This window comes from Nilaparvata lugens, chromosome X (assembly GCF_014356525.2).
Source record: "Nilaparvata lugens isolate BPH chromosome X, ASM1435652v1, whole genome shotgun sequence".
Classification (NCBI taxonomy): Eukaryota; Metazoa; Arthropoda; class Insecta; order Hemiptera; family Delphacidae; genus Nilaparvata; species Nilaparvata lugens.
In genome coordinates, this window is record NC_052518.1 from 1,510,319 (window position 1) to 1,525,928 (window position 15,610).

At 34.6% G+C, this 15,610-nt stretch overlaps 1 protein-coding gene across 1 annotated transcript in view; it reads left to right on the forward strand.

Annotated features, from left to right (window-relative positions):
- The window catches only part of LOC111045067, a 117,676-nt gene extending 108,217 nt beyond the window's left edge, over positions 1-9,459 (forward strand). Inside the window, exons 9-11 of the mRNA XM_022330374.2 lie at positions 4,422-4,584; positions 6,844-7,006; positions 9,116-9,459. Coding sequence (XP_022186066.2) covers positions 4,422-4,584; positions 6,844-7,006; positions 9,116-9,342 — 553 coding nt within the window. The 3' untranslated portion in view covers positions 9,343-9,459. The remainder of the gene's footprint in view (positions 1-4,421; positions 4,585-6,843; positions 7,007-9,115) is intronic.
- The last annotated feature ends 6,151 nt before the right edge of the window (positions 9,460-15,610 follow it).

Consider the following 15,610-nt stretch of genomic DNA (forward strand, 5'->3'; position numbering starts at 1 on the left):
GGTCAAAGACCTTAAAGAGATATCTTTCTATCTTAAAGAGATATCCTTCTAAGAGATATCTTTAAGGTCTATGTCACTTGTTGTCAGAGTGCTAGTAGGCTACTGCGCATTACAAGCATTTCTTTCTGATTTATAATTATATTACTGTGCAAAAATGGAGAGTGAATTTGACTGGAATAAAGACAATATTAGAAGAAATTTCTTGAAACTACCATCACAACGAATTTCATAAGTCAAATCGTCTCTATCATCCTCATTTAGGTCTTTCAAAAGGTCACTACCACTATATAGTTTTCTAGCCTGAAGGGAGGGTCTTATCCAAAATCTTCTTTCTCTTTTCTATGCTGAAAATATCACAGTAGCTGCGGCTGCTGCAAGAACTACCTTCTTCTTCGGCATCTGGCTGGGAACTGAACAGTGAACTTTATTCCAAACATCTTGCAGAGCTACATATAGCTCTGCTAGATAAAATTAGCGTTAAAATCTACTTATAGCAGAGCTACATCTAGCAGAGGTATATGTAGCTGACAGAGCTATATGTAGCTCAAATTTTATATAGCTATATAGCTCTTCAGCTACATAGTGTAAACGTAGCTTTACTCTGCTAGATGTATCTCTGCTATAAATAGATTTAACGCTAATTTTATCTAGCAGAGCTATAAGTAGCTGTGCTAGATGTAGCTCTGCTACATGTCAATTTTGTGTATAGCAGAGCTGGATGTAGCTGCTCTGTCCTTGAAGGAATGCTGCCGTAGCTGCTTAGTGCCTGCTGGGTTTACACCAGATATACTGTACTCATTTGTTGTCAGAGTGCTAGTAGGTTACTGCGCATTGCGAGCATTTCTTCTTGATTTATATATTATTGTGCAATGATGGAGAGTGAATTTGACTGGAATAGAGACGAAATTATCCGATATCTTCTTTATCTTCTCTGTGCTGCCATTTTGATGCCATTACTGGTAGCAGAGCTACATATAGTTTGGAATAAACCAGTATTCACTGCTCAGTTCCCAGCCAGATGCCGAAGAAGAAGCCGTTAGCTAGACCACCTAGCTCCGCAGTGCAGGCTGGTTGCTTGGCTGAATCGGACTAGGCGCTGAGACAGCAAGTAATAGCAGCGTTGGTGGGAATGCGAGCGGCCGCAGTAACATCTTCCACCCAGCAATGGTTGGCGTAGTTCCGCCTAGCGTACAGACGAAAGATCAAACCAGTCGGTTATTTGATCCCTCCAGCCAGGCTCAGCCAAGCAGCCGAGACAATAGAACAATGGAGTGGCGGTCTTATTCGCGTTCATCAGCAGTTTTCTTTCTCACGATTATTTCTATTTTTGTGTTGCCTATAAACTCCAGTCACCAGTAAAAAGTTTCCAGAAACGTGGTGTACTACCATATTGATGACTTTTCATGATGATTTTTAATTATTTTAAAACATTGTTGACATTCTGAGCCTTTAGGCTAAACTTGGGGTCGCTGAGAACGAATCTGCAATCAGAATTTCTCTATCACGAAAAATAACGAAAAAAATCCAGCTGTTGATCTTCCGGCAACCGTTAACAGTCATCCTGCAATGCGGCCGAAACACTTCCAAGTCAGACACCCATCTCGAATGACAACAACGCCAAGCTGTAAGAAACCATCCTGCACTGCGGCGCTAGGTTTAGTTCTTGCAGCCGTGCGCTGCTTTCGCCGCAGCTACTGTGTTATTTTCAGCACAGAGAAGAGAAAGAAGATATTGGATAATTTTGTATCATTCCAGTCAAATTACTCACTCTCCATTATTGCACAAAAATATATAAATCAAAAAGAAATGCTTGCAATGCGCAATAACCTACTAGAATTCTGACAACAAATGAGTACAGTGTATCTGGTGTGAAACAAGCATGCATTAAAGAGCTGCAAACAGCAGTAAACACCTGCGGCAGCCTTCCTTCAAGGACAGAGCAGCTACATCTAGCTCTGCTATATAAACAAAAATTGACATGTAGCATAGCTACATACAGCTCAAATCCTCTTTTATGTTTGCCGAAAATTTTGGATAGCTCATTTTCTGCTATATAGCTGAGAAAATAGGCTTAAAACTGCTATATAGCTGGGCTATATGGCAAATCTCCAGTGTCACTTTTTGAACTTGTAGCAGAGCTATATAGCTGAGCTACATGTAGCTACATGTAGCTCTGCTATATAGCTCTGCTACATAGTGTAAACTTAGCTTAAATCTCAGTACAGAGCAATTCGCAAAAACCAACAATGCTCATTCTATTCTACGTCTATTCAATCAAAATTGGAAACTTCTAATTTAATAAATCATCTGTCTTCTCCATTCAAAACGCACAAGTGTCAGAGCCCAAGCCCACGACCTGTAACAGCATTGTTCTTATCAATAGCGATAGCTGAAGATATATTTCTCAATAAACAATGTCTAGAGAAAATGCTTCCGAGTGAGTGAACCAGGTACTTTAAATATAGGTAGGCCTACCGAAGAAAGATTCTGACACTATCCTATTATATTATATCAAGCGAGCAATTTTTGTATTTTTATATCTGGTTATTTAATTATATTTATGTTCAACGAATCTCGAAAACGGCTCTAACGTTTTTTACGAAATTTGGAACATAGTAGGTTTATGATATAAAAATTCGATTGCACTACGTCTCATCCCTGGGAAAACTCGCTGAAGGACATGAAAAAGATAATTCATCCTTGGAAAAACAGATGATAATTTCGTCGTCTGTCGATAAACAGAAGATGCGTGTACCTGTGTGGGAGATCAGCTGTGTAATCAATTAGCTTACCGTATCTCGCGAGAAATCTAGGAATTCTGATTGACTCGATCAAAATAATCTGATTTGTTAACATGAGATGGTATATATCATAATATTCAAAGTTAATCATTACAGTTCTAAGTGATTAGTGAGTGTTATTTTGTTATTCAATTTGGTATGTAAAGAATCTAAATTAGAACTTTTATGTTTTCAAATATTTGGACTGAAAATTTGACCTGAATTCAAGTGTATAGAACATAACCTACTTTTTGGAATATGTATAGTGTATAAATCAAAATTCGGGGAAGAAACAGTTTTGGGCTGTGCCTGTTAGTCCTTCCCCAATCATTTTAAAGAATTGAGTTCTGTTTATCAATAAATAACGAGCGAGGCTCGGTGCCTCGATATTTTGTGATCATTATTTCGTTGATAACTCCAATTTTGAGCATAGAAATGACGGACTAATCACAAGCAAGTTCCTTAATACCTACTAAGACACGCCTACAAGTTCCCCTACTCTCTCATTCCTGATTGGTCCACGGCTCAAACTGACTGTTTTCGAATTTGGCCACTGAAGAGCAGCAGCTGCTGGGTTACTATACATTCAACACATTTTCACAATGGAAAGTTAATAAATTGTCATTGATAGGAAGAGAAGAATCTTGAAACTCATGAATGTCTCTAAATAATATTAATCCTGACTTCTTCTACAGAATTGAGGATTGAGCTTATCAATGTTTCCAAACCTATATTATGAAAAATGTATTACAATAAAATGAATTATTCAAGATTCAAGATTCGTTATTGCCAGAACAACTTTACATATTATGAGCACGTCAAAAAATAATAACAATAATATAACACTTGTGAAATAGAAGAGAAATTATGATATAAAATTAAGCATATGATAATAGAAATCGTTTAACATATGAAAATATTACAATAAAAATTTGTCTTAGTCTTAGTCAGAAACAAACTACAATTCATATTGATAATAATTAATAAGTTATTCAGTTCACCAAGAATGAAAAGGTACATGTTGCATCATGAGCATTCATTATATTGAACATTGAAGATACTCATCTACCGAATAGTACGCACTCTTTGTCAATTTATTTTTTTAAATTTGTTTGAATTCATAGATTGGCAGCTCTCTAATTTTTAAAGAAAGATTGTTATAAATTTTGGCTTGTTGAAAAATATGGCTATCTCTTGTCTTGGAGAGTCTTATTTGAGGCAGTAATAGATCATTGCCACGTCGGTGGAGTAAGAATGATTGGCTCCCAGACGCGGAAAAGACTCTATATTCATTTTAACATATAGCAAGGTATGAAGAATAAAGAGAGAAGGGAACGTTCGAATTTTCAGACTTTCTTTACAAGACTCTCTGTTCTTCAAGTTATTCAATACTCTCACTGCCTTTTTTTGCCAAATAAAAAACTTTGTTGCATGACAAGAGTTGCCCCAGAGACGAATTCCATAAGAGATGAGGGATTGGAAAAGTCCATAATACACAAGTAACAAAGATTCAGCATTCAAAGATAACTTGAGTCTCCTGAGAAGAAAACAACTCTGGAGAGTCTCCTGCACAAACTCAAGATATGAGGCTCCCAATTATGAAAATTATTTAAAAATTGTATCATTTTTGTTAATTTTCAGATGTCCGGTTGATGATAAGCTGATAAGTAGGTTCAGGGGTTCTTGGTCGGAGAGTGGTGTATTTGAGACACAAGTGTTTGCCTATATGAAAACGTTCCGTTTCACAGGCTCGCCGGCGCTTTACATTGAATGTGATGTTAGAATGTGTCATGGACGTTGTCCGGTAAGTTTACCATCCAACTACTGATTAATATTGAATTTATTGGTTCTGTTTCACAGAGTACCGTTAATATTGTAGTCCCAGTATCACCACCTTATCCTTCAAAGTATGACTCAGTCAGAAGCTATAGTCAGGTCCATGTTATAATGGCAGTGGAGATTAACGTTTCGAAGAATAGGAGAACAACGTTGCCGATCCTCAGTCTTGTCAATGCCTTCTATAGACTGTAGCTGATACAGATTTTTTGATGTTATATTAACTGACCGGCACGGCCCTAGGGACTTTGCTGCCCTGGGCGAAATCGGCAAATGACACCACCCCCCCCCCACCCACAACAGGTATCCTGTCTAATTGTTTACTTAAAAATTTGCCCGAAGGTTATCAGCTGTTTAAGTTGAAAATTTCATTTAAACAAATATTTGACAAATATAAATATTGGGGAAGGGAAACACAAAATATCTGATTAAACTATTTTTATGTTCGAAACAGATACGGTACACAATAAGAAAACATAATAAAGACGGTAGTTTTAAATCAAGAGACTGCAAGAGAGTATTACGCCTATTTAACTTGCTAAGTAATTAAAACTACAATTTATTTATTTATTCATTCGTGGACAGAATCACAAATCATATAAATATGATTAGGAAGGAACAACAGTTGGCCCAAATCTATTCAATTCCCAAATTTTGATAAATTAATAAAATGTCCAAAAAATAACAGGTTATGTTTCTACTGTAAAACGTTCAAGTTCAATTTTCGTCCAAAAATATATACAAGCTAAACATTTTGATTTATAGAAATTAAAACACCAAACTATATTCAAATATAACAATTAATTATCACTTCATATTGAATTAATCAAGTAATTTTATAAAATTTTGAACCCAAAAATACACACAACTTCTCTCACTTATTTTTGATTTGCTACAACACGAGTTTGTTTAACACATCTGTTTAATTAAGTAGAACTCGTCTGACCTTTGCATAGAAAAATTCCATCTCCATTTTTTCAAGATCTAGGGACTGAGCTATTTTATGTTCGCTAGACCACTCAGATGTTCCTGGGACATTGTTGATCTTATATATATATATATGTCTTCATTAGCTTGAGTTTGGAAAAGCTTCTTATATAATTTTACTATTCACATTTAATATTATGAATTTATTATTTATTCCGTTCCTTAAAATTTGCCGCCCCCAAAAATCTGCCGCCCTGGGCGGCCGCCCAGTTCGCCCACCCCTGAGGCCGGGCCAGTAACTGTTCATTCCCGTTCAAAATAATCAATTATATTTTTCAATAATTTCATAATGAAGATATAATATTTTGTCAATTAATTATCAATTCTACATTGTTAAAAGACGATCTGGCAACAGAGCAAAGCGAGAAAAAGATAGCGCTATCCGCTTTGTTGAATGATAGACAAGGATAGCAATAATACCATTGGTAATAAAATACTGCCATTATAACGTGGACCTCACTATAGAGAGAACCCATTTCTTGTAAACTTCAGTACGGTAACTAAATAGTCCAGTCAAATGGTCGTTTTTCAGGAAATAGCCCCGAAAGAATTTTTCTCGACGTTTCTATATGTATTTTGGGGCGCTGAATTCGAATCCGAAATTTGCTGACACGTCAGTGAGCGGCTACACCCCCAAACCCCCCAAAAACCCCCAAATTTCGTACTTTTTTCGAATTTCTCATTCAATCTCGAAAACCTTGAGTTTCTCAAGAAAAATCATTCCTGACAAAATTGAAAAAAATAGAATTTCAAATGAATTGAGTGGTCGCACAGGACTACCGTTTTTGGTTCCGGAGCTACAAATTTTCAAAAAAGGGGCATTTTTTGAAAGGGGCATTTTTTGAAAATTTGTAGCTCCGGAACCAAAGACGGTAGAGTCCTGCGCACAATTATTTGAAATAATCAAATACTCAATTTATTGGAAATTCTATTTTCTTTAATTTTGCCGAGAATGATTTTTCTTGAGAAACTCAAGGTTTTCGAGATTGAATGAGAAATTCGAAAAAAGTACGAAATTTGGGGGTTTTGGGGGTGTAGCCGCCCACTGACGTGTCAGCAAATTTCGGATTCGAATTCAGCGCCCCAAAATACTTATAGAAACGTCGAGAAAAATTTTTTCGGGGCTGTTTCCTGAAAAACGACCATTTGACTGGACTAAATTTGAGTAAACTTTGTGACTGAAATCTGAAATGTACTTATGATTAATAAATGGTACTGATGTCTTTTTCTCATTTGACAGAGTCAACCATGCCACTGGAGAAATGCGAAGAGTGTGCAAAAGAGAGCAATCACTGAGAGTGTGACACCTTCCACAGTCCCTCTCTCTCAGAATATCAACCTCTTCCAATCGCTTCGCGTTTTGCAGGAGGGTGAAGGTCCAGAGGAAGCTGCATTGACCAATGGTAATACAATCGATTAATTCAAAATATACTCATTTACTAGAATGATATTAGGCAGAAGGTTAATCCTACATCACGACATTTGTAATACGATATAATATAATATATAAAATTTATAATCTCCTTGAGAGCCTGAGCCTGAGAGCTTTATTCCTATACGTCATCTCGTCTTGAACATTATTGGGTAAATTCAGGGGGGTCATGTGACTCGAATACTCTACTGTGATTGGCTATGCTGGACTTGGCTGTGTTTGTAACTAGTTGTGGAGCTAGCCGGGTTTTGTAAGGACGTAGCATGTTTGAATACGTTTTATGCATTGATCTGGCCGTTTCTGTAACAAACATATGCCATATTCGAATTCAGCGTTTAAAATACTATAAGAATAAATTAATATAATTTCCGAAATTTTTTGAACTTGGCTGAGTACGTAACTGGGCTACTCAAATATTTTAGAACCTATTTGCATAGTATCTATGTTTTCCTTAAAAAATAAATTCTTCTAAACTGGATTTGTCTACTATAGTCTTCTATAGGCTTGAACATTTTTTTTAGTTTCTTTAATTTTATATATTCATTTTTCAATAAATTTGTGATATATTCAAATCTTTTCGAGAAATTAAAAAAGAAAAAATCTAAATTTGTTTATCTCTGATTAGAATGTCCAACTTCCACATCAGTTCACGTTCAGACTTTGTATGTGATTCTATGTATTGTTGTTGAATGGCGTTGTTTATTTGAAGCCGAAAATTTCTCATTGAAGAATCAATGAATTTGATAGTTCATACCAGGCGCACACCAACGCAAAAGTTTTGTTGCGGTGCGAATTCAATTCGCAGAACTTGCCGTGCGGAAATTTAATACCATTGCGGTGTTTGTGCTGGCGCAAACAAATGCGTTGCGAAATATTTCCTTGCGAATAATTCGCAGCTTTTGCTACATGCAGAATTTGCAGCGCTTTTTCGTGTTGTGAATTTTGTGACGAGTTCTGGATCTACACTAGTTTCGTCTGCCTTGTAAACAACATAAGTCAACTCAATATTCCCACGCTCCACATTGCGATTATTTCGCTTCCCAGTGTGCGTGTCCCAGTATTTCGCAACGAAAACTTCGTTTTGAAACTGCAGTCTGAATTCTTGAAAATTCCGCAACGAATTTGTACGCATAGGTGTGCGCATACCTTCAAGAAGCACTGTTTCATTGTAACAGTTCCGTTTATGATGAACAAGAAAAAAGAAAGAAAGAAAGATTCCCTTCCATCACAGTGAAGAGGTACTGATTAGGGTCGCCGTCTAGTTGTCACCCCGAATACTTGACACCTGGTCATTTTGGCCATAGGCGACTACTTGTACCCTCGTAAAAATATGCCATTACCGTCAAGTTGTCCTCCCGACTACTTGACACCTACTGGACCAAAGGTGCCAACTAGTCATGACCATAAACGACAACTTGACACCTCGCACCCTCGTGTTAGCTGCATTCTATGGATGGTCCCATGTTCCATGATATTATAGACCTTTGATTTTTTTCTATGGTCCAATTTTCCACGTTCCACCGTGGTACGGCGATTACCATGGTACAGGATAAAAATAAGAATACACTTTCAGCACCACAGAAATGACAGCAGATATCTATAAAACGAAATGGCACTCACTCACTGACTGACTCACTCACTCGCAGAACTAAAAAACTACCGGACCAAAAATGTTCAAATTTGGTAGGTATGTTCAGTTGGCCCTTTAGTGGCGCACTAAGAACGGATTTGGAAAAAATTCCAAAGATACGCCCAAAATCCACGTTTTTCCAGCGTTTTCACAGTTCTTTCATCAAGTAATAGAAGAAAATGTTCAAATTTGGTACAGACGTTTAGCTAGGGTCTAAAAATTTTGTGATGAGGTGAATCAAACATTTCATCAAAGATACGCCCAAAATCAGCGTTTTTCGAACGTTAAAAATGAAAAAATGCAGGCGAGTCCGTTGATCTCATTTTTGGACGATCCAGTTGAGGGTCCAGGGGGCCCTTGCTAGACAGGTATGGCAAACGAAGCGAGCCTGACGGCTAGTGATATTATAGATCTTTGTATGGCATTTGAAATATTCCATTTGGTTTACAGGAACAGAAGGAGACAGCAACGACCACCATAACCCGTACTCTTACTGTATGCGTAGCGGACTTCTAGCAGCTGTGGTTGCATTTGGTTGCACGGTTCTCTGCGTGCTAAGTCTGGCGCTCACCATAATGTGCTACAGGGCTCGGCGATTGACCAAAGCCGTCGATGAGCCACACATGAACACGCCACCTCCACGATGCTTCCTCACACACAAGGGGCGCATCAACTGACACATCAACCGTGGTGCACAAGAACTGAACAATGTGTCCAGACTCCAAACAAAACTGATCATTAATAGGAAAGCATTTAGACCATAGTATGAGAACCTGGTCTTTGAAGAGAATAATTAAAAAAAAACACATAAAAAATCTTGCTAGACTGAGAAACCTCGAACAGAAATTCTTTATTTTAAAATTATGCCTTAGCTATAGACTACAAACGGTAGTCTCTGTAGAAGGTAATAACATTGGACCCCAACCAAAAACAATACTCGCCAAAATAAAATAAAAAATAGAAAAAGACAAAGTAAAACGTTGATATTTAAAGAACAGAATTAAGAATCCTCTATTTAAAAAAATACTTTGAAAAAACCAAGTTTAGTCTGGAAATTTCCCCAAAAATTCACCCTTATCTGGAAATTTACCCTTGTTTTAGAGTAATAATAATAATAATATCGAGTGACCTGGCTGGCTCAGGTCTGGTGTCAGAGTTTTCAGGTCGCAACTGATCAATTTCTGGGCCTCTGACATGACCTAACGACTGCTTTTTCTTCTTAGGCAGCCGGGACCGACGGCTTAACATGTCCATCCGAAACACGGATTGTTTATTAAAACAATATTTGTTTTAGAAAACAAGTGTAGTCTGGAAATTAACCCTGACTGATCTCCCCTTTCTATCATCAATTTATGATTCTTGTAGCCTACCAAACACATTCTTTATACAATAGAACAGACTGCCACAGTACAGTTCTTGAACTATTTTATACAATATATCATATAACAGTATAATATTTCCACTGTGTAATCACAGAACTTATGCAACTAAAATATAATACAGTGAAAATTATTCTATTGCACTAGCAAATATATTTTTAAAAATTCCAAATCACACTTGAATATTTAAAAATATAACATTAATTCAATTAGTCTATTCATACTGTTGATTAACACTCAGATCAATAGCAAAGCCAATAATTAATCAAGATTTGTCAATAATTGGATAAAAATTCAAGGATATGCTGACTGAGTAAACACTAGAATGATTCTTCCTCCAGTACTGACGTAATAGCAGTCTACATTTGAAAATACTTTAATTTGATTGCGCGAAATTGATTTGGTTGATGATATTGTAAACCATGTTTTCTTTCGTACCAATCATCTATATTGAAGGGTGAATATCTTTGAACAAAAATCTATTAGTTTCTCAAGCTACAAGTTTTTTTTATCAACTACATAACAATCATTAAAGAGGATTGGGAGCAAATAAGGAACTTAATTTCAACTTTCACTCATCATAATACGTTTCCATTGAATTTTATAAGCATGAATACAATAGTACAAGAATACAACTACATGATAATTTATTGATATACATAAATTCCTGCTCGATATTTTTCATTCATCTCAGTTCCTGTTTTAGTATTTTCAGTCAAGAATATTTTCTGCATTGCAATCTATTTTATAAGTAGGTATCTTATGTTTGGAGAAAGCTCTTGTTAGTGATAGTGAAGCTTCAATCATATACACAACTAGGCCCATTCCCACGGTAAGATTGAAGAGCCAAACTTTAACTTTGAAGATTGAATGCTATTTTGAACTTAATGGGGAATCACTATTTGGAGTCTGGGACACTTATTCAGTTCTTTCACATAATGGCCAAACTCCGAAGGAAGATGTGAGACGTACTTAATTTATTACTGTGAACATCTTCAATTTACTAAACAAGATTAGACTTTTGAAAATAGAGCCATTGTCTCATAACTACAAACTTTCAGTGGCATCAATATTTTTGTGCGGATGAGTTCTTCGACAAAAGTCAGTTCTTCGAGAATAACATCTTCAGCCTACATATATTCTTCAGAGTTCGGAATGAATGATAATATTATGAGTATAGCTGCTCTATATAGTGTGCTCATTGAACTTCAAGAAATTAATGTGATTTAAGATATTTTTTATAATGTAATCTGATGTTATAGTAAGTTATGTTATAGATGATACATTATAATAATTACTAAAGCCATTCTTCAGAATTCCAGTAGTGTCGAGTGATGAGAGCTTCATCAGAGTTTCATCGTTCCATGGCCAGGATCACTTACAAAAATATTGAGCCTTTCCATATTTCTCTTAAGAAATCATTTAATCGTTATTGATGACTGACAATATTATTAGTAGAATCAACAAAATGCAAGAAACAAAATTGATAAAAATAAATATTAGAGAGCAACAAAAGATATAGGACAAATCTCCTGTTTACATAAAAATTAAAGTATTTTTTCAACATTATTTCATTTTTCTCACAACATTTTTCGACTTATAATGTCATTTTCAAGTGGAAAAATGAGAACTCACTTAAAAATAGCATGTTTTTGACAGTCGAAACATGTGAGAAATTAAATAAAGTTGAAGCTACTTTGATTTTCAATTTTTATATAAATACGAGTAGCCCTTACCAATAAAGTGAATCTCCTACATGGAAGTAGGATTTTAATTTAAAATCAGTGAACTTCATTCCAGTGAAACTCACTGAGATTTTGCTAGTTTACTCAAATAATATTGTTGAATCAAAAATTAATTCATGAGAGCAATATTGTTATTTAATTTGGTTTTCAATCTTTCTATATTCAAAATTTTTGTTTGGTATTGTTTGGAAAATTGGACAACAATTTTATGGAGTGAAAAATCATAGGTAGGCCTACACTTTTTTCTGGATTAAAATGAATCAAAATTCTGGGAGGAACATTTTTTGGTGATGCCCCAATTATTTTAATAATTTTCCCAAATTAATTATAACGTCCTAGTAAATTCCTTCAAATATTTTTCCTGAAATACAAATAAATCTTGTAATTATTCATGTTGAATCAATCCAGTCATGGTGTCTGAGTTGCTAGATGTTTGGAGATCAAACAAAAGTGAACGTTAGCAAAAATTTAAATAATTTTTATTTTGTCAACAATAAATAGGGACACACGATCCATGATCCTTCTCGTGCCATCTTGAACTTGACTTAGGAGTGGTCTGAAGACTGGCTTTAAATAGTATAGGCGACTGCTACTTGATAATAAGCTTTACCTTAATTCTCAAATTTCAATCGTCCTTCCAATGTTGGAGACGATGCAATTTTGAAACCCTATCCTTGTTATGTACAATGGTTGCCAAACGATCCATATTTATTTCGCTTGATAGAACGCAAATTAAGAAGTATCGATGTTTAGAACGTATTTTATTTTTAGGTATCGATGAAAAAATGTTCTTTGTACTATACCATAGAATTTGTAGTAATTTATACTATTAGAGCGTGTATTACATTATTTTCTTCGAGCTTAGTTTTCTTACTATTGTGTGTGTAAAGATGAGCTTAACGGTATGTGAACTGAAGAACAATATTCAGAACTTAGGTGAGCTCAATTCTGGATCTCAGGCCTCGAATCAGTTCATAAGACAGCGATTTCTTCATCAAACGGCCAGTATGGTAAAATCTACCTCTTGCATTATATCAATCTTCTTTTTATCTGCTTAAAATTATTAGAATATCGAATAAACATCACTCTTTGAATTTCCAATAATAGTGTAGTATGCAATATCAGCTCATCTTTTAGAAATATCTTTCCTTTATGAAAATATACAAGTTATAAAAAAATTAGATAAGCATTTTATGAGGTATGTGATGATAAGAATGTATTAGTATTAGGGATGTTCTGTTGCATTAATTATATGCCTAGTGCAGTTCAGATGTCCCATCATTCATATTCTATAGGCTTAATATCAGTGGCAACTCGCTCATTTTCTAGATTTGAATTTCCTCGAAACATATATCAACTTTAAAACTAAATTACCTTCTAAAAAGCAAGAATTACCAACTTCATATCAGTGAAACTTCTATTATGATTTTAATTAATTTCTTATTGATAATTAACGATTAGTTTGATAACTGGCACAATATCAAGATGTATCAGCTCATATTGTAATACTGTAAACAAAATGTGGAATAGTGTATTTAGCTGATAATATTATTAATTTTATTGATTTTACATCTGATCTACAGATTTTTCAGCTCATATTGTAATACTCTGAACACAATGTGGAATAGTGTATTAAGTACTTATTTTACTGATAATATTATCAATTTTACTGATTTTACATCTGATTTACTGATTTTTCAACTCATATTGTAATCCTCTGAACACAATGTGGAATAGTGTATTATGTACTCATTTTACTGATAATATTATTAATTTTACATCTGATTTTTCAACGCATATTGTAATACTCTGAACACAATGTGGAATAGTGTATTATGTAGGCTACTCATCTTACTGATATTTTTAGTTTTACTGATTCTACTATGTACGGTACTGATTTAGTTTCATATTTTACTGAATTACTTAGAAAGTATAGGATAAACGGGGGACTTGCCACTGATATAATAATGAAACTATGTATATTTTATTGTAAATTTGACAATTTTTTACTTCTTTCAACGATAATTTTATTGTAATTTAAAGTAAGGATTCTCTTATCAATAGCGAGAATGTTATTTCTGATGAAATAAATTTATAATTTTACAATATATCAAATGCTATTTATTGAATATCCTGGAGATTTAGTGGAACATTCATTGAAAGAGCTGGCTTACTGATCATATCCCATTCCTTAACCATTTTTCATAATCCTGTAACTCATACTTCAATTGACAACATTTTTTTCATACAACTAATTGAAAACATTCTGTTAAAATAAGTTGTGTGTTCTTGTCAGAATACCAACCACACTTTAATAAAATTAGTCGATTTATGTACATAGGAACAGTTATAAACAGAAATTTAAATGAAATGGAGAAGAGGGATAGCAATATTGCTTGTTCTAATTATCCACACAAATTCTCATAAATTATATTTTGCAAGAGACGCATTTCTGGACAGAAATATGGTATTTTGTCACAATATTGTTTATTTAAACTATTCATTATGTAAGGGTGGGAAAAAGAAAAACAAGATAAGATCGTACAGGTTTTTGATATTTTAAACAAATCAATAAATTATTTATTACAAAATTATAATTATGATTAGAAATTATGAAATAATAATAATCAGATGAATATTTCAGGGGCTACTCGCTGTGCTGATCTGTGGTCGTTCAGTTTGTGATAATAATAACAATAAAAAACTAAAATTACTATTTAGAATATTATGGATCTTACTTTACCTTAACAAAATCCTTTGGCCTGTTCTTCAAAGGTCCAGTTAAAACACTCCCGAAATTAAAATAAAAAAATATAGTTAGTTGATGAATCAAAAACACCAGCTTTCCCTACAAGATTCAAATCCTGAAAAATACAATTATGTAGGTTTAAACTGCCCGGACTGCGACAGCCTATAATTGAATTCTCAAGACAGAATCCTTCAGGTAACCAATGTCTTAACTCAACAACTCACTTCACAAACGGTTCAAATATACGGGCCTCGAAAAAAATTCCAAATCTATTTATGTGAAAAACACATGCAGCCTTGATTCACAGACCAAAAGTCAACTCACTCTTGTTTGTATAGCATGGAGCTAAAAACCTTAATATTGCCTTCACGAAACGTGATAAAACACACGTTTCATCTTTGTACATTGGAGATCTTCTCGCTTTATCAATTACATTTAATAATTAAATCCGCGACCAGATCTCCAATTCACAAAATAATATTTCAAAAAAATTGAATAGGTTTTGATGTCATGTATGACAATTACTTTCTCAAATCCGATGGTGTTATCGGATGAGCACGTTAAAATGTCGGTCCCGGCTGAAGTATGACAGTAGTAAGGCCCATTGACGGCTCAAATGATATATTCAGGCTAGGTGGAACTTCCTTCAGGGACTCCCCACCAATAAACGCCATATGAATATTATTATTACTTTCTCAATACTTTAGGTCCGACATAGCAGTTTGAATTTAATGAATGATAGCTATTCGGACTGAAGATGAAGTGTTGAAGATGGACATGGCGTCCGAAAGCGCTCCACAATGTGAGTAAATACTAAAAGCTATGACTGCTATGTCGTATCTAAAGTATTGAAAAAGTGATCATTAAGGCTGTGCGAAGGCTAAAAATAAACTTTCTACTGGTGATATTTTTCAAAGTTTTTCGATTTTTATATCATCAAGCTATCAAAATGAAAAAGTTTTCACAAGAAAACATTTTTTCCCGATCTTTTTGAGATATGAGCGCCTAAAGTTTCAATTTTTGGGACAGAACATTTCAAATATCTGTCAATGACAGATGACTGTTCAAAAAC